Source organism: Cuculus canorus, chromosome 13 (genome assembly GCF_017976375.1).
Source record: "Cuculus canorus isolate bCucCan1 chromosome 13, bCucCan1.pri, whole genome shotgun sequence".
NCBI lineage: Eukaryota > Metazoa > Chordata > Aves > Cuculiformes > Cuculidae > Cuculus > Cuculus canorus.
The window spans coordinates 13,194,247-13,212,436 of NC_071413.1; the positions used below are offsets into that span (position 1 = coordinate 13,194,247).

The following is an 18,190-nucleotide window of genomic DNA, read 5'->3' on the forward strand; positions in this document are numbered from 1 at the left end:
TTAATACAGCTGGTGCTCAGTGGAGTTTCTTATGCAGAGAATTTGGTTTAATGGCATAAAAGTGATCTCTTACCCCACTAAAGTGACTGCACTTACACACCCAATCGTGACAGGGCCAAGAAGATGCACTGGTCCACAACTAGCCGATCCTCCTCCCTTTGAAATGATCAGTTCCATCTTGCGTTGACTTTTAACACTAAAATGATGTGAAATGAGATGAGAACACAGGTTGTGTTAATGGACTCGCACCCACTGCCTGCCTTGTCCATGCTGTGGGCACCATGCCTGGCACACATTCCCAATGGGGATCTGCCAGCTGAACTGGCAGAGAAGCAGAATCATGTATCAATTAATTTTTGCTGATCAGCAGCTTTGAAAACAGAAATAAATAATAGGAACAAACTCAGCTTTGGGTTTAAAGCCAAGTACGGCTTCAGCAGACCTCAACAGAAGTGAATGTGAAATATTACACTTTTACTACTATTTTGTTCAAAGATTTTTAACTTGTTCAAGTCTGCTAGCAGCTCTGGCCATTTTCTGAAGTGAAGGATAAGGATTTCATTTGCATTGGGATGAAAAATTGCTCATTCCTTACAGAAATTGCTTATTCCTTACAGAAATACAAGTATCCCTAAACTGTCACTTGGAATTATTTGTATTCCACCGGGAGCTGAAGATTTGCCGTACTATACTATCTGCTGTTAAATGACCAAAACACTTATAGATTTATAGACTTATCTGCCACAATATCATTAGGGTGAAGGTCTGTTTTAACAAGGATAATAAATTATCACTAATTTCATCTCTATTCTGCCAGAGCCACAGTATGCCAAGCAGTAACCAAATCCTCAGCAGCCCATGCTGCAAAGCACCTAGAATACTACCCAGCACATCCCCAAATGCATGCCTCATTTTCACATGTTTTTAGGCATTTTCCACATAAAATTAAGTGCATGCATCTGGACATCTCTCTATTTAAACAAATTCGTATTCCCGTAGGTAGACTATTTCGTCAGTTCCTCGAGATCATCAGGAACATGAGGAACAAGAATAGGGTTTGGAAGAGGAGAAGGTCTGCCGCAGGAGCTTTCCATAGGTGGCCAGCAGGTAGGAGCAGGGTGCAAGAGCTGGCGTGAGGCAAGTAAGCCCTGACTGCCGCTGTGATCAGCAGAGCAGAGGGAAACACAGAAAGGGACAACAAGAAAAGTGAGAAGAAGCTGGGAGGAACAGTGAATACAATTTGGATGATGCCACAGTGCAGCTGCAAGCTGTTTGGCATGGTATCACTGAAGCCAATAGTAAAATGCTCCCTACCCCATGCTAAGGGCACACAGGGAAGGGCACTTCCGTGTAAAGCTGGAGCACATACATGGATTGCTCACTACTAGCAATTAATACTTACATACACACACACACACAAAGACATACATCGGTGCAGCACTGAGAACCCTCTGATCAACAGCTGACAAGGCAGATTTTTCCAAAGTGGCCTAGGATTTTCATCACTTCCAAAATCAGGAACAGGAAAGAAATTAAGTACAGCTACTTACTATTTTTTAAACATCCATATGTTTGGTCAATTCTCATGATTCATGGAACACCAAAACCAATTCCAAAATTAAGCACCTACAACCGTTTAAGAAAGGCTTTACATGGGCTTTACAATTTATGTACTTTCTGCTAACACAATGTGTATGTTTGTTCTCACTACACTATGGGATATAGCATTAAAAATAAACCAGCCTGCAGTAACTGTATCCTTTACAATTCACAAATATTGCCAGTAGGTATAATGGTGCTTTGTTTGCCCGCATTTACTCCTCTGCTTCGTAAATATAAATATTTGGTCAAGGCATCTGCTCAGTCAAGAGCTGCGACTACTGATCCAGGTACAGGTTTTCAGACCTGTGCACAGCAGAAACCCATCTAAATGACTGAGAATACAAATGACCCGTCAGGTGGTTAATTCTTTACACATTTATGGTCACGCATAGTCACTGAACCAGCATAAAGGTTAGATACCTGTACTTGAAAATCAGATGTGTGGCTTGTTTAGAATATACTTTAATCAAAGAAGATGCAGGAAATGCAAGGTAGGTTATGTTACTTTCAGGTTGTGATTATTCTTATTATCACTACTTGGAATTGTTTGGAAAATAAATACGTTTTGAAATTAGCCCCCTGATCTATGAAAGTACTTGAGCAACTGTATAATGAAACATATGAGTAGTCACTTTAATTAAATTACTACTTATATACGTGAATTATCCACTCATTTTAAGTGATTTGCTGGATCAAAGCCTTTCTGTTTCAATTAGAGCAGCAGAGTTAAAGTAATGTAACAACTCCAGTTTGGAGAAAATAACAGACCAAAGGTGGTTGTATCAATAAAGATATTCCCAGAGGGGGAAAAGAATAAACGGTACCTATAGGAAGTGCCCACATAACTACACCACATCAAGTATAATTATCCATTCAACTTGGTTTTTTTACGTAAAAGATTAAAATGTATTTCAAACTGCACTCCTTTGGTTTGAGTAGGGGATGAAGATGCTAATACTCCAAGAACTTGGACAAAACCTGCTATTTAAAATACCTCTTCTACTTTTTAACTGAGGTAAACAGAATATATTATAAACCTCCAGCGTAGTCTATTGAAGTGTCAGAACAGCTCATTCAAAGCACTACATTCTCTTCTGAAAGATTTTAGTATTATAATCAAAAATTCTTTCCCTCAGATGCACCTGAGAAGCATTAACTTCTCAGTGACTTTAAGAACCAAATCCTTTAATACAAACATAGCTTTTCCCACAGGCACTTGAAAATATTTAGCATTTTTTCAGCTGAATGCAATTTTTATAATAAAGTAGCTCACTCGGCTACCTGACACCACAGACACTGAGTGAGCAGCTCCTGCCAGCTTAGGCAGAGCATGACTACAACCCCCATTACATACGTAAGTGGGCTTTAAAACATCCAATTGCTGCAACAACTTATGTATTATATGTTATTGTTACATATTTTATTCATTATTTGTATCATATGTACTTTATTCTGTAACATCCAGACACAACTCTTGTACACCCAAAGTCTTTCAGTCAACCTTAAATGGGGATAAAACACATCTTAAATTTCTGTAACGTTTAAATTTTACTCCTACGACCAGCTTTGGAGACCAGGGTAGTCCTTTGCTACTCTAAACTAAATTTGGATGCCTAATTTTAATTCCTATGTTTTAGAAGCTGGTAATCAGAATTTCCTTAATATATACCTTCTGCTATGAGTTAGATTCCTCCAGATAAACACACACCACTTTCTGAATGGCACCAGCTCATCACTACTGATGTTGTTTCCTAGTTTTAGTCAACTGTTCATTTCAATTTCATTGGCAAACCTCTTGGAAAAGTATGAGAATGAGGTATATTTTGTTCCCTGCCAAAATACTCAGTCCAGTCTATCAAATCTGAAATGTTCATATTTAACTGCATCTCTGGCAGTTTCAAGGGTATAATTTTAAAACTACAGTATATTTTGTTAAATCAAGTCCTGCAATGATCCAGTTTTACTTCCATCCACTTAGCCTATTAATGCAGGCTAATACTGCATGTTCTCATGGCAGCAAAACTTAAAGTGTACCAGGAGACTCCAGTGATAGATTACATGTACATGCTGTGTCATATCCAATTAACTCAAATTGACTGTGTACTGCATTATGCTGTTAGTGCATGGAAGATCAATAAATATGGAGAAAATCCAACAAGGCTCTCTCCATTCCCATCCAATTCTACTAGGTCTGAGACAGATCGTGCTCCTATGATGTGTATGCTGCTGCTGAAGAGGGCAGGTGGTGCATAGACACCATTCAAACTTGGCCTATTCAATCTAAACTCCTCTAACTCGCCATTCATGCATAGCAAAACACCATCTGGTCCTATTTTGCCTCCAGCAATCACAGCTGACCAAAAACGATAATAACAGCTGTTGCAAAACAAAAGCCAAACAAAGGGGGGAGGGAAAGGTTAGAATGAAGTCCAGTGCTGCAAAATACTCCATGAAGTGAGAAATGGAAAAGGAGCCATTCAATATAGCCAATCCTCATTGAAAAGAGTCAGTGCAAGACTCCTGATTAAACTTCAGATATTTAATCCATCTGTCCTGCAAACCACAATGGTCAGGTGATAATATAAAATTGAGATTATGTTGCATAAAGGTATTTAAAGCTTTTGTTCGCCAAGTTAGAAACTAATGACCCCATGTCAGCTAAAAATTAAACCTTATGTTCTTTCATCATGTGTCAACCTGGGTTAATGCGAAAGTAGAATGTGGTTAACTGGGGTGATAAAGCATCTGAAACCCTGGGAAAAGAAGGTAAATGCTTGTAAATTATATGAAGAAAATCATTCTTTAAATCGTGCACAACACTGAAATCATGTGGATACTAGATTTTCCCCCGTATAAACTCCATATTTAGCAATTTAAATTAGCAATTTTATTTATGATCTATGATAGCAAAGTTATTCACTTTGACTTAGGGAATATGAACACCAACTTGTTTGAAACAGAAGATGTTCTGCAATATGCTATTGTGGGTAATGTAAAATATAATTTTGCAGCAAGCAGTGGGATGCTGCAGTTTTTCAAGATTCAAATTTTGATATTTAAAACGTACAGTCCCGCTTGATGATTAATTTTGTTTAGCTGCAGTAATTAAAACTATTTTTCCTGGAACTGACCATCAGTAGTTCAGCAGCTCTTAATCAAATGTGATAAAACCCAGGATTTATGAAATCATTTAATGAGTGTAATAACACCTGCTTCTCGCTGCAAATAGTTGAAAACAGACTTCAGTTGTAATTAACTCTTATCACTAGTGACATTTTTCCAACGATACTTCATAGGTCTTCAAAATGACAATTACAGAACTAATACGCGATTACTGTCACATGCAGTTTAGCAATTATGGCTGAAGACATTTGTATAAAGGTTTCAGAACGACTACAAAATGGTTCCCTTTGTTACGTAACATTGGTTAAAACCGACACACACAAAAATCTCTCGCAGCCAGCCTCTGCCGTGCCATTTGTAATGCAGGCAGGCTTCCTCACACTTGGAACATCCACCATCCCAGACATTATTAGGTATCATACTAAGGCTATTAGGAGCATGGGTAGCTGTCAACTAACACCTATTACGAAAAGCTTCAATTTATATATCATTTTTCTGCTCCAAGAAATCTATAAATTTATAATTAGAATCTCTTGCTGTTCACTATTTGTACATAATAAACAGAGTACCTGAGGATGATGAAATATTGAAAGCTGAATTCATTATTAATAAACTGACACAATATCGTACCTCTTCCCTCAAGTCTGGCTGCAACTTTTTGGGCATCTATATTCCATTTTTTTTTTTGGTTGTGGCCTGTGCTTGGTAGCCATGGACACCGCCTCAAACAGGATTAGGATTCTGCTCAGGTTTGACACTTGCTGTTTTTAATTTTCATTTTATCATAAGCAGTTTAAGATTGTTGCCAGTGGTAATTTGCAATTTTTATCAAGACCTCTTCATTATAGGTTCTGACAGGACAGATGCTGTAATTAATCATGCAAGACAACTGGGGATAGTGGTCAGACTGCACTCACCACACAACTATAGCAGGAAAAGAAGGGAAAGAAGAAAACAAAGGATTACTCCTCTTTCTCTCAAGTAAAAATGTATAAACAGAACTAATACCCTGACAAAACACTGGATGTGAATGTTACCAAATCCTTCATATAAAATACCTGCCCCCGCCACCTCTCCTCTATCACATATTACTTTTAAGATAAAAAATAAGTCAGACCACACGATATCAGTCAGAGTTAGGGCTTAGACACAGGAAGCCCATGCCAGTAGCTGCATTTACATCCGAAACGCAAAGATACAAAGAAAACCAAAACTTGTGCTTATTTGCACCTCTGAACGCTACTGCTGAGAGACAGGTTTGCTGTTCTGTTCCTGTGGATAAAAGTAACACAGGGTACCAGGAATGCTTTGTAATTCTACCACCTGCTTTCTCGCTCTGAAGTGGAGTGCAGAACCCTCAAAGCAGTTGCACGTAGCCCTTCAGCAGCGCATCGTTATGGATACAAGAGATGATCGCACACTCAGGTATGACTGGTACCTATTTATCCAGTATGTTTGATAAAATAAAAATCTAAAACATTAAATGAATTTTCCATGAACATGTTTTCATAGGGAACCATTTCTGGGGTTTGTATCAAAGACTTATGCCCATCGGTTTTACTGAAATGTGTTTATTCTATAGCAAGATAAAAGCATTTATTTTAGATAAGCAAAATACAAACAACTTAATTGCTGCTATCATAACTCATAAAAAAGTATAAAACAGCATAAAAACACAATAAGCAATGTAGCAATTAATAATTCATGTTACCAGTGTTTACATTAAAGCCTCATTTATGAAAACTTTACAACACATGATATGAAAACTTACAACTTTTAAAGAAAATATTTACATTGATTATTCAGTTGTGGAGTTTCATTTAAATATTCTACTGGTTTTACAGCGTATTAAAAACTCTTGCATTTTTCATCTTAGCTTTCTGTAATAACAGTTTTATTTAAGTGCATTTCCCTTTCAAAAATACAGTGTATTAAATCTGAAACTCATCACTTCGACACAGAATATAATATTCACATTTGTTCCGTAATTGGAATTAATTTAAGAGGGTAAATGTCAATATATATTTTCTTACAAACTATCGTAGGTTTATTTGGAGAAATTAAGTGAAAGGTTGGGCCAAACATTTAAGTTCAGTTACTTGCATTTGTTTTTCCAAAGATATTTAGGAGAGGAAAAAATTAAGAGCTTTGGCAAAAATCTGTGATTTACTCTATTCTTTCATGACAAAAAATGCCATCAACTAACTCATGTCATACAAGTATGATTGTATGAAATCAAATCATCATTTTACAGGTAGTTACAACTGTGCTTTAAGGGCTTCATGAGTTCATACTGCCTTGAAGTGCATTACTCACTTTTAGAGAAAGAAGGGTTATATCGTATAACTCTGGAAGGCCATTTTGCAGTCGTAAGGTCCAGGTATTTATTAGGCCATTTGATTCACATATTGTAGGTAAAGCTTAAATAAATTAAAAAGGCATCACATGAAAAAGAGCACAGCTTTTTTTTTTTTTTAAACAAAATGATTTATAGTCAGCTAAAAGATGATACACAGCTACATTGTAGTTCTTTATTGCCTATCTAATAGACACTTTAGAGGATCATTTGATCTGTTATGCATCCCTGCATAACTACCATCAACAATTTACAGTTTTCAGCCAAATATGGTTTACCCCTGCCCCCTCCATCAACACAAAGCCACGTTGCAAGATCATTTACCTTCAGAAAATACTGACCTGCGATAATACTTGAGTCTGTGTCTGAGATTGTATTTGTGACTGGTGCTGCTGAGGTGCTGGCTGAGGGCTCCCAATGGCAGTGATGGGAGAAGTGATCTGAGAGGCTACCGGAGAATGCTGCTGAGGAGAAGGCTGCGACTGGTGTTGCATATGCTGCATTTGCTGCTGCTGCTGCATTTGCTGAAGCTGTATGTGCTGCAGTTGCTGTTGCATTTGCTGTTGATTAATTTGCTGCTGAAGATGCTGCTGCTGCTGCTGCAAATGTTGTTGCATATGGTGCTGAAAATGCTGCTGTTGCATTTGTTGTTGTATTTGCTGATGCATTTGATGCTGATGTAGTTGCTGCTGTTGCATCTGCTGCATCTGTTGCTGCTGGAGCTGCTGTATCTGGTGCTGCTGGCTTTGCATTGAGGGACTGACTTGAGACGAAGTCATATTTGTTCCCATATTGCTTATCAAGGGAGCTGCAATGTTTGTTGGCATGTTTGGTGCAATGGTAACAGAAGTTACAATCTGATTCATTGGCAGTCTCATCGTTAAAGGTTTTGGAGCAATTGCTCTGGGAAGGGACTGTTGAAGAGTTTGAGGAGATGCCGATACTGTTGCATGTTGAGAAAGAGAAGTATTCAGAATAAGGGAGGAAGACAAATTTGTGGATGCCAGTGTTTGTTGCACTGAACGAATTGTCTGGGCCTCAGCGGATTCTGCAGCAGCCTGTGTTTGGAAAAAGAAATTCATTATATTTTTAACAGAAAAAACATTGTCACTGTTTACACAAAAATAAAAGTCACAGCTCCTCAGAAAGGCTTTTTCATCTTTTTTCTTCTTTCAGAAAAGATCTATCAGCAGTCTGAAAAATATCACTGACCCACCTCTTCATCTGTTTCTGTATACAGTACCTCTACATGCAGTCTTACTTGGACAAAAAAACTCATGTCCTTGTTCAACACCAGAAAGTCATAAATGTCATGTAGATTGCGGGGCTGAAAGAGCTAAAAAGGGTGCCTTTCTGTATTTATGTTTTCAAAATAATCCTGTACTTGGGAGATAAATCTGAGCAGATGCATAAGCCTCCACCAGTTATCATGACATAAGAGTAGTGTGCGAACAACAAAACTTCTCAACAAAACCTTAATTTTCTTGTAGCAGCTCTTTGCATCTAAGGCATCAAGATGTAGGTATCTACAACAGACAAAAGTCTAAGGGAACATTGTCAAGGCATCCAAATGAATACTCTGGAATCATGACAGTTGTATCGGCAGACTATCCTCCTTGGGGAATCCTGCCTATTTCCAGTGTCCTGCAGATTTCTGGTGAGAGATGCCTGTGGGACAACTATAGTCCAAAGAGGCATATTTCAATAAATGAGGTGTTCTGGTGCTTTTGAAGGCACAGTTTTATCAAGTACATTTAAATACATTGCGTATTTAAATTAAACATATTTAAGCACCAAAGGTAGGATTTGTGTCTCATTTTACACATCTGCATTGTACATGACAGGGAGAACTGTTGCCAAGAGTCTCTCTATAAAGAGAGCAGAGAGAAAGAAGTGTGTTCCAGCACAATTAACTGACACGTTTTAGACATTTACCCTAGAATGTGTCAAATTATGCTGCAGAAGTGTCTATTCCATCTCTACTCTCAGCAACAACCTCGGATGAAAAAGCTGCAGCAAGTATGTCTTAACTTAAGGAAGACAAATTCTGGACTTAAAGAGTGTAAGATGAGCAGTGACAGTCTTCCTAAACAGGTTACTTGGCAGCCCAGGTCCCGTGGATTTGGGGAGAAAATATGATTTCTGATGGTTATGAAAAGGGAATTTAGGACTGACAAAATAAATTCCCTCAAAGATATTTACAATCCCAGCTGCCACTGAACTTAGCATTGTGATATTAAAGGCTTTAAAACTATTATCTAAAGGAGAGGAAATCTTCCAGATTTCAGGAATGCATGTGTCTAATTTCTCCTGTTTCATTCCTAAGCATTAATTAAAAGACACAGCAACCTTCTGTGTGATTTACGGACGTTCTGCAGTTGTACATTTTCAGGAGCCAGAAATTATCAGTTTCTTCTGCTGCTTACTTGTGTTCAAATATAATTTTGTAATTGATAGTTATGAAACATTATTAGAGGAATAAGCACCTTGATTAGTTTTTACCCATATTTTAGGTGGCCATAAGCATATTTTCATTTACGGTATTGGATGCAACAGATATGCAATCAGTGCAGTGCCGCTGGTTAGAAGAGGAAATTCTCAAGTAAGACAGCAGCACTTTGTTTCCTTCACTAATTTTATTTTAACTCAGGATCCACTAAAATACCCCACGCGGCTCACTGCCAGCTAATCCATTTGTACGTGCTGTCCAAATTCAGAGCCACCACGCATTTTTTTCCCCTCACCCACAAGAAATACGTAAGCTTTGTCAAACAATAACTGTTCTCCAGCTCCACGGAAAACAAATCTGAATTTTGAGAAGTATCATTTGAGGAAAAACGAAACTCTGCAAATAGCTCACAAATGTTAATGTCAAAAGGTCAGTATATTTTTATGACTGAATTTTACTTTTATAGTGAAGTGCATTATTTTGCCTCCATAGATAATGTAATGTACATTTACAGAGTTATTGTCTGGTAATCACTACTGTGCCATTAAGAGAGATGAATTTTTTTTTGGCAACGACTAAGCAGGGTTCAAGCAGCAAGACAGCATCTTGTGGAGCTGTATCAATGAAATCCTGGGATTCTACCTTTACTTTGTGTAACCACCCGCCCCATTCCCTTTGAAACACCATTGCCAAAAGCTAAGTTGCATTACATTGCAGGCATTATTTGGCTTACCTTAGAGACAAGGCTTGCTCTATAGGCAGCAAGTGCCTTTAGGTATTCTTTTTTGGCAGCTTCAGTTTTTCTTTTATATACCTATGAAAAAAGACCACAATTTCATCAACGTGAATTATTAGACAGTTTTGCCAGAATACTTCCAAAATCACTTGCAAAGAAACAAAAAACACAGACCAAAAACCTTATAACGCCTCACTGTTATATGTGCTTGCTGTTCCCTGAAATATCTATATATTCTTGCAGGTGGTCACACTTTCAAGTTTACACAATGGACTTAGACCAAAATTTAAGCTGATTTATCATGAATTAAAAAAAAAGTAGCAGACAACTGTTTGAAAAGACTACCTATGCATGCTTTACCTCTCCAGGAAATAATATTTTAATGACTGTAAATAACAAGTTTTTTAGATTGGTGCAAAAATAATTGCCATTTTTACCCATCAGTTTTAAAGCATTGTATCTTTGCTTAGAATAAAATGTGTTAACCAAAGTAAGAACCATCAGAATCTATGCTTTTTTGCCAACAAGAAACAAGACTATCCTGGTAGAGTCCTTGACCTGATGAATTCTTCAAAGGTGTTTTGAGCTGCTGTTTGGTTGTGGACAACCATCTCTTGCAGGAAATTTTCAAGATGCTTGAAAATGTCATAATCGGTGGGAGAGACGTCTGGTGGGGAAGCTGGGTGAAGTAGAGTTTTGTAGCCCAGTTCATGCAGCTTCTGCAGAGTCATTTGTGATGCATACCACTGGGCTTTGTCATGGAGAAGCACAGGTCCCTTCCACTTGGCCAAAGTTGGATGTAAATGTTGCCATTCTTGGTGCATTTTGTTGATTTCCTGTGATGGTTTTGCCAGGATTCAAAAGTAATAGTGGATGAGTCCATTTACCAACCACTAAACAGTGACTGTAACTTCAGCCTGGGGAAGTGTTTTGGTGTTTCACTTCAATCTAGCCACTGTGTGGAATGCCACTGGTTGTCACATAGAATCCATTTTTCACATGCCACAATGCGATGAAGAAATGGATCGTTTTTGTTGTGCAAAAGAAGTGCAGAGAAGACTTCATAGTGGCAACTTTTGATTTTCGTTCAGCTCGTGCAGCACCCACTTGTTGAGATGTTTTGATTTTCCAATTTGCTGCAAATGTTGAACAACAGTTGAGTGGTCAATATTTAGTTTTTCTGCAATATATTGAGTTATTTCGTGTGGGTTCACCTCAGTAATGGCCCTCAGTTGGTTGTTGTCCGTTGCAGAACAACGGTCTGTGATCCTTCTCATCTTCAAAGCTCTCATTTCCATTATGAAATTTTTGAAACCAATGTTGATCTAAGCATTTGTTGATGGTCCCATGGCCAAATGTTTGGTTGATATTTCTAGCAGTTTCCACTGCTTTACCTCTCCTTTTGAACATATAACAAAATCACTTAAATTTGCTATTTTTTCCATCTTTAGTTTGACAGCATAATATGAAAAGGAATAAATAGTGAAACCAGAGCCATTAACAAAGTAGAGTTGATTTTGTGCTTTAAAATGGTGTATCTCATGAACACAGTTAAATAAAAGCTTAAATGAAAATAAAATTCACAGTTTATGATGAGAAAAACAGCAATTATTTTTGCACCAGCCTAGGAGAACATTGAATATTTCAGATGCTAAAACGTATCTGAAATAGTAGAAAATAACAAAAAATCCCTAGACAACATTTTGTTTTAAGCAAATATTTGAACTATATATCAAAAAAATCTTTATACTATTAGAAAAGGTGGTTCATTTTCACCAAAGCCTGTATGAGAGAACCTCACCGAGTTAAACAAGAACAGCTAGGTAAAAATGAATTAATCTGTATTTTTAATCATTGGTAAATTTGAAGTTCACCTTTAAACCATGTTCACCATCAGAAGGGGAGCAGGAGAGGGAAGAGAACTTGGAGCAAAACTGCTTGCATTTAACTGCCAGTCAGGCTGGGCTCTGGCTAAACCGTGACAATCAGACTAAAAGTTTCCACATGTATTTCACAAACAATCACGCATATCTTGCCAGAAGGAAGATATATTTGCTATACTGGAATCTACTCTTCCACTGAAGCTTCCATGAACTGTAACTGGGAGTTGCACGGAGTATCAACAGGCAAACAGCCTCGGGGTGGGGGTGTCCCCTTCAATCCATTGTAGGAGTTACATGTGTACAGAAAGAATAACAACCCTCAAGGAAGAGTAAAACTCATCATTCTGTACTAAGTTTGAGCTGGAGATAACATTTCACACACCACAGTGTAAGGAGGCACAGAGTATCTGCTTCAAAGGTTGGAAATAAACACACTTTGTAACAAATTCATAAAGCAGATCAAAGGAAAACGGTAAATGTGCTGTACTTTCCCCTTTTGTCTTCTAACTTCTGATTAATAGGAAACAAGAACTTTGAAATAGGAATCGCCAAAAGACAGTCTTAACAGGACTCTAGGACAGTATCACCCGAACTATTTTAAAAAATGCCCTTGAACATGTAAAGACAAAACCAGCCATTTAATACTACCTACTGGCTCTGTGTAATAAAAATAAAATTTTAGATGCCAGATCCTCAGCAAGTTAAATATCAATGTAGCTCTACAAAATAAGAGGTCTCCATCAGCAAATAGCACGGTCCACAAAGAGCAGAGGTAGGAGGCTTTTCTTTCAAGGGTTACTATTTCATTTCTTGTGAGACAACCCTGCATCAATTTTTTACCTGTTTTTGTTCTTCTCCTAAACCATCCCACATAGATGCCACTATTTTTGAAACGTCTCCAAAAGTAGCATTTGGGTTCTGCCCTTTAATTGCAGCTTGCGTATCCCTGAAGAAAAGGGCATATGCTGACACTGGCTTTTGTGGCTCGTTGGGATCTTTCTTTTTCTTCTTCTTTGGAGTCTTGGGCTTCTTGCCAGAATCTGGGGCAGCTCTTTTTTCTCCAGTAGCCTAAGAAATAGTAATAACAAGAACAATTAATATATCCATAAAATAAATCAGATTAATTCTGAAAAGTTATTGAGAGTCCGTAATATATGGATGACTGCTATGCAGACAACATCTTGGAAAGTTCTGTTGTGTAAGCATTTCTCCTACCAAATAGTACTTAGTTTCAGCTTAATGTCAATAGATCTCCTGGAACTAAGCGCATGAATAGTTACTACTCATCATGAACGCAGCTCAGAGTCTCAATCCTACACGCTTGACCTGAAAAAGTACACCCCAAGACTAATTTTATACAAAAACAAGTAAATATTTCAGCTAGTATAAGATTAAAATTAATTTAAAAATAAGCAAGACATTCTTATTTTTAAATACAAAATTAAGATTTAATTTAGTATATTTTGACTAGGTAATCTATGCTTTTCCATCAAGATGTAATTTCAGCAGTGGAGACTCAAAAAACAACAGTCTGGTGGCATTTCCTAATTCCCAGACTTAGGCTGTCAACTTAGAAGTGGGTCAGGGGTTAAAACCCCCACCCTTTAGACAAAAAAAAAGTCACAACCCTGCTGTTTCTAAGCACCTGCGGTGAACACATCCTGTGTCCACCACCTGCCTCCACCACCCCCTGTGCAGGGTCAAGTGCCCGTGCAGCAGCGCTGGGGGCTCCACGTTAGTGCCAGGTACCAGCCCTCCTACTCCTCTGTCTTTCTCTAGTCTTCAGGCTGGGGAACCCCAAAAGCAGTGTACCCAGGACCACAGGTAACCTGCGTGCTCCACCTGTCCTGGACCTTCTTTTGCTGAACTACACGTAGATTATTGCAGCAGTGACTCTAAATACACCACTCTAATAGTTGTTTTACTTTGGCGTTTTGAGGATCCTGTACACTGATCTTTATATGTGCACAATTGCCTTTAACTTAATGAGAAAACCTTTCATGGAACAGTAAAAATCAGTCCCTTTAAATACATTGCTGTGATAACACCGGTACTTTATTTTGTTGATAAAATCTTCCTTTCATAACAGATTTATTTAGAGCAAAATGGAAATTAACTAAACTTTCAATTAGAAGAAAGCTTATTTTATTTCTGTCTAAATGCATCTATATTCTACACCACTCAAGAGAATATCCAAATGACAAAACTGCTCAGAGTTGATAAGTACAGAGACTCACTATATATATATAATTTGAAATGAATTATGGATGTATTACACCAAATACATACATAGGGAGTGAGAGAGAAATGCATATTCTTACATTTCTTATTACGGAGGTATTACGGAAACTTCTTAAGTAAAGAAGATACAGAGCAAATGAATCATATTTCACTATAACACAACATTCATATATTTTATATGACCACATTGCAGCTGAAATGATGCTGCCACATTCAAGAAAATATACTATAGAGACGTGTAAAGCTTCTTCACCAGAGCACGCAGAATAACTTACTCTGTTTGATTCATCTGCATCTTCTTCATTTATAGAGCTGGATGGCGAAGGAGTGGCTGATTTACTTGCAGGAGGGGAAGGAGAAGTGTGTGGCAAATTAGTGCCTCCTAAATTTAGCCCCAGCTGTGCACTTAGCTGAGACTGGTTAATGGTGGTCAGCTGGGAAGGAGGCATAATTCCCGAATGAGCAGCATCAGTCATATGGACAATGGATCTCATGATCAGAGAGTGATCCTGGCGGTACTGGGAAACTTGTGCATGACTCTGATCCTAAAAGAAATTGAAACATTATTTAGTCATTAGCAGTGACCGTATAGCATTATCAGATAAAGTTATTTTCACAGGCTTACAGAACTGATAATGTCAACTTGCAGTTTGTTTTGTTTCTTTTTAATGAATCAAATGCATTTCTAATAAATTAAAAGCAGCAACAGTTACCACACTTGGCTCAGACTTCACTTGTCTCTAAGTAGGTTTGGGGTTTTTTTGTAGGCTAAAAATTGCATTTCTCCTTTTTGAAATGTTCCTTCCTTTGATGCAGTGTGAAATGCCCATACAAACAACAGGGAAACGGGGTAACTGATGATACAGGGAAAACATTGCAGCTGAGAAGACAGAAACTGCTGTCAAATGCAGGAAGTAAACAGAATCAGGGATGGGGGGGTGTGCGTATGCGTAGAGAAAGAGAAAAGCACCTAGGTATAAAACAGTCATGTCTGGGTGGGATTTTACAGTTGTTTTAAACAAAGAACATTGCCCTGCCAGGTCTTGAGTGCGGACACTGTGGAACACTAGAGAACCATTCGAGTAATCCTAATCACTCCTAAAAATCCTTTTTCACAAGTACCACAGAAAACTATATATTATTATCTTTAATCCAACAATCAAACACATGTGGAAGTTGCAAGCTATGTACCAATCACCGACTTTATTTTTCTTGTACTACATCTCTCAGAAACTCAAGTGCTTGCATAGTTTTGTTACTGTTTCTTGAGGGCACAACCTATGTCTTCTTCTACATCTGCACAACACATCTGTAAATAAAAAGAAGTGAGTCCCTGAAGGTAAAGTCAACTGGAATCTGCCTATGAACAACTCAGTTTTGTTATTTTTCACCACACATGGATCAATACACAATGAAGTACACTTAAATAGAAAATAAGATTTTTAAGACAGTTAATAAGTGAAGAGAATAAATACCTCACAAATTGGTTCAGCAACCTGATTAATCTGCAGCCATTGTTTGAACAGACAGAAACATGAGAAATAAATTACATTTTGAAAACTCTTTCATTATTAATAACCTACATCACAAACAGTAGCAGATGCAATGATTCTTAATGAAACAACACAGAACAAAACAGCAATGCTGGGAGCCCAGCGTACAGGCTACTGGACTCCCACAGCAGAGTCTGACCTCCCTGGTGTTCTCGTACTAAGCGTGGGCAGTTTTCAAAAATTTGGGATAGCATGGAGGTAAGTTTAGCTCAAATGGCTTTCCTCTTACTTGTTTTGTCAACATGTTTTTGTGCTCCTGAAAATCTCTTCTTGGTTGGGACAAGTGCAGCCGTATAAAGAAGCAATACACGTGTCAGAGATGTGCACTCTGCCTCATCCATCTTAACATACCAGTGCTGCAGCACACTGCTTCCCTACAGCAATAAATCATATTAATTCTGTATTTGGCTTTCATGTGTCTTTCTGCTGAAGTCTATACAGATAAAAGAAATCCTTCTTAGCATAAAAGTACATGTAATGTTGCACCTGGATTCAGTACAAATTAAGTTAACCCCACAAGCTCGTGATCCAGATCCTATGCACCAGGTCTCACCTTCATTTTCCCCGTGCTTTCCAAGCCATTGCCAGCTTGGCTCATCATCCATACTGTACCACACTCCTTTCCCTACTTCTTAAATCATTTTAATATTTTCGGTAAAGGAATGTAATTCCTTAGAGATGAGTGCATGTGCCAATAGTGGAGCACTTGATACAGAAAGATCAAAATATCAGCCTTACTGGCTGAAATATCCACTTGCTACAGGGCACCGTTCTGTGAAAATTTACTACTGTTAACTATAGGGATATTTTGATTGTGACTTTTATTGGCAGTGGCATCTGGAAGTCATTCAAAGTCTTTTGTAACTTTCTGCGTATCACTCCGTTCATTTCAGTTTACGTACATTATTGCATGAAGAAAAACTCTGCTGGTAAAGCAAAGGTAGTGATCATCAGAATGACCTCCTCTCATAGAAATTAACCTTCTTCGTTATTTTGCAGGCAGTAGTTTCTCGGAGGTGTTCTACCCCTAAAAGTCTGGCTTTTATTCTCTGTTTATTGTTACACAATATAGGCCTTTCTGGCCTTTACACCGAGGCAACAAAATGTGATGACATAGGTTACAAATGATTTACTCCAAGTCTTGTCATTTCGGTTGCATGTATGATTTTATTGAGACTAAATTCTCTTGACTTGTGCTGACCCAGAATCTAATTTTATACACAAGCCTATGAATTCTTAACTGTCCCTTCTTCTGACACTATTTGATGCTTGTGTGGCTTTTTTCATCCACTTATTTAACTCCCATTTTTCTTTTCCTATCTCTTCCTAATTTTTTAAGCTTTTTATTTTTAATCTTAAAAACTTCAGTAAAAGCTAGAAATGGAAACAACAATATTTTGTAACAGGTTATCTAGGAGCAGATAGATAAGACATATTATATAATAAGAAAATATTTTGTATCTTTTCTACTCTCTTATTTACATTGTATGTGCATATGATAAGAACAATATCTTTTCTGTGCTTTGAGTTTACGTTGTATGGCTAATCAATAATAAAAAAAAAAGAAATCACAAAGAAAGGAACAGGAATTTGATTTTTTACGTTGTGGTACAAAAGGGCCTCAACAACTTATGGAACGCATAGAAGAGCTTTCAGATTAGGAAGTATAAACCATTTTTTATGTTTGTACACTGGTTTGGCAAGTTGCAAGAAGTCAGGGGAGCTAGGCAATGGCAACATTTCAAGTCCACAGCATTTGTATATAGCTGATAAGCAAACAAAATCTTCTAAGGAGGAATCTATAATCGAGAAAATAAAATTTCCATCAATTACTTTAACTCTTATTTTTTCCCTTATACTACAAAGATCAGTACTGAACCAAAACGATCGGTAAAATTTCATTATGTACAAAATGTTAATCAAAGAAAAGTTTAACAATGAAAATTATCTTACCTCTGGATCATGTATGGAAATAAAAGTGCGCTGAAACATCCACATGACATCCTAATTACATTACTACGTGGAAAGTGAAAATGCTCATGCATTCAAAATAATCCACTGAGAATATTGCGAAAATTTCAGAGAATATCACAAGCTCTTTTATATAAGCTTGAGCAGAAGTAAAAGTGATACACAAGTATTATGAGCATTCAGAATTTTTCTAACATTTTGTAAAAATGACACACTAGTTCTAACAAAAATTCATGAACTTCTCAAGCGGACAGAATCAAGTTTTGATTGAGCTTG

At 37.5% G+C, this 18,190-nt stretch overlaps 1 protein-coding gene across 5 annotated transcripts in view; it reads right to left on the reverse strand.

Moving 5' to 3' along the window:
* Window positions 1-6,277: 6,277 nt before the first annotated feature.
* TOX3 (TOX high mobility group box family member 3) overlaps window positions 6,278-18,190 on the reverse strand; it is an 85,657-nt gene continuing 73,744 nt past the window's right edge. For 2 of the 5 annotated variants that reach the window (XM_054079133.1, XM_054079131.1), the window contains exons 4-8: window positions 14,666-14,935; window positions 12,990-13,217; window positions 10,264-10,344; window positions 7,423-8,139; window positions 6,279-7,145 (exon numbers count right to left, since the gene is read on the reverse strand). In XM_054079133.1, the coding sequence (XP_053935108.1) occupies window positions 7,113-7,145; window positions 7,423-8,139; window positions 10,264-10,344; window positions 12,990-13,217; window positions 14,666-14,935 (1,329 nt within the window). In that variant the 3' untranslated portion in view covers window positions 6,279-7,112. Of the gene's footprint in view, window positions 8,140-10,263; window positions 10,345-12,989; window positions 13,218-14,665; window positions 14,936-18,190 lie in introns of all 5 variants that reach the window. The other 3 variants (XM_009558620.2, XM_009558619.2, XM_054079132.1) reach the window with 2 other exon arrangements.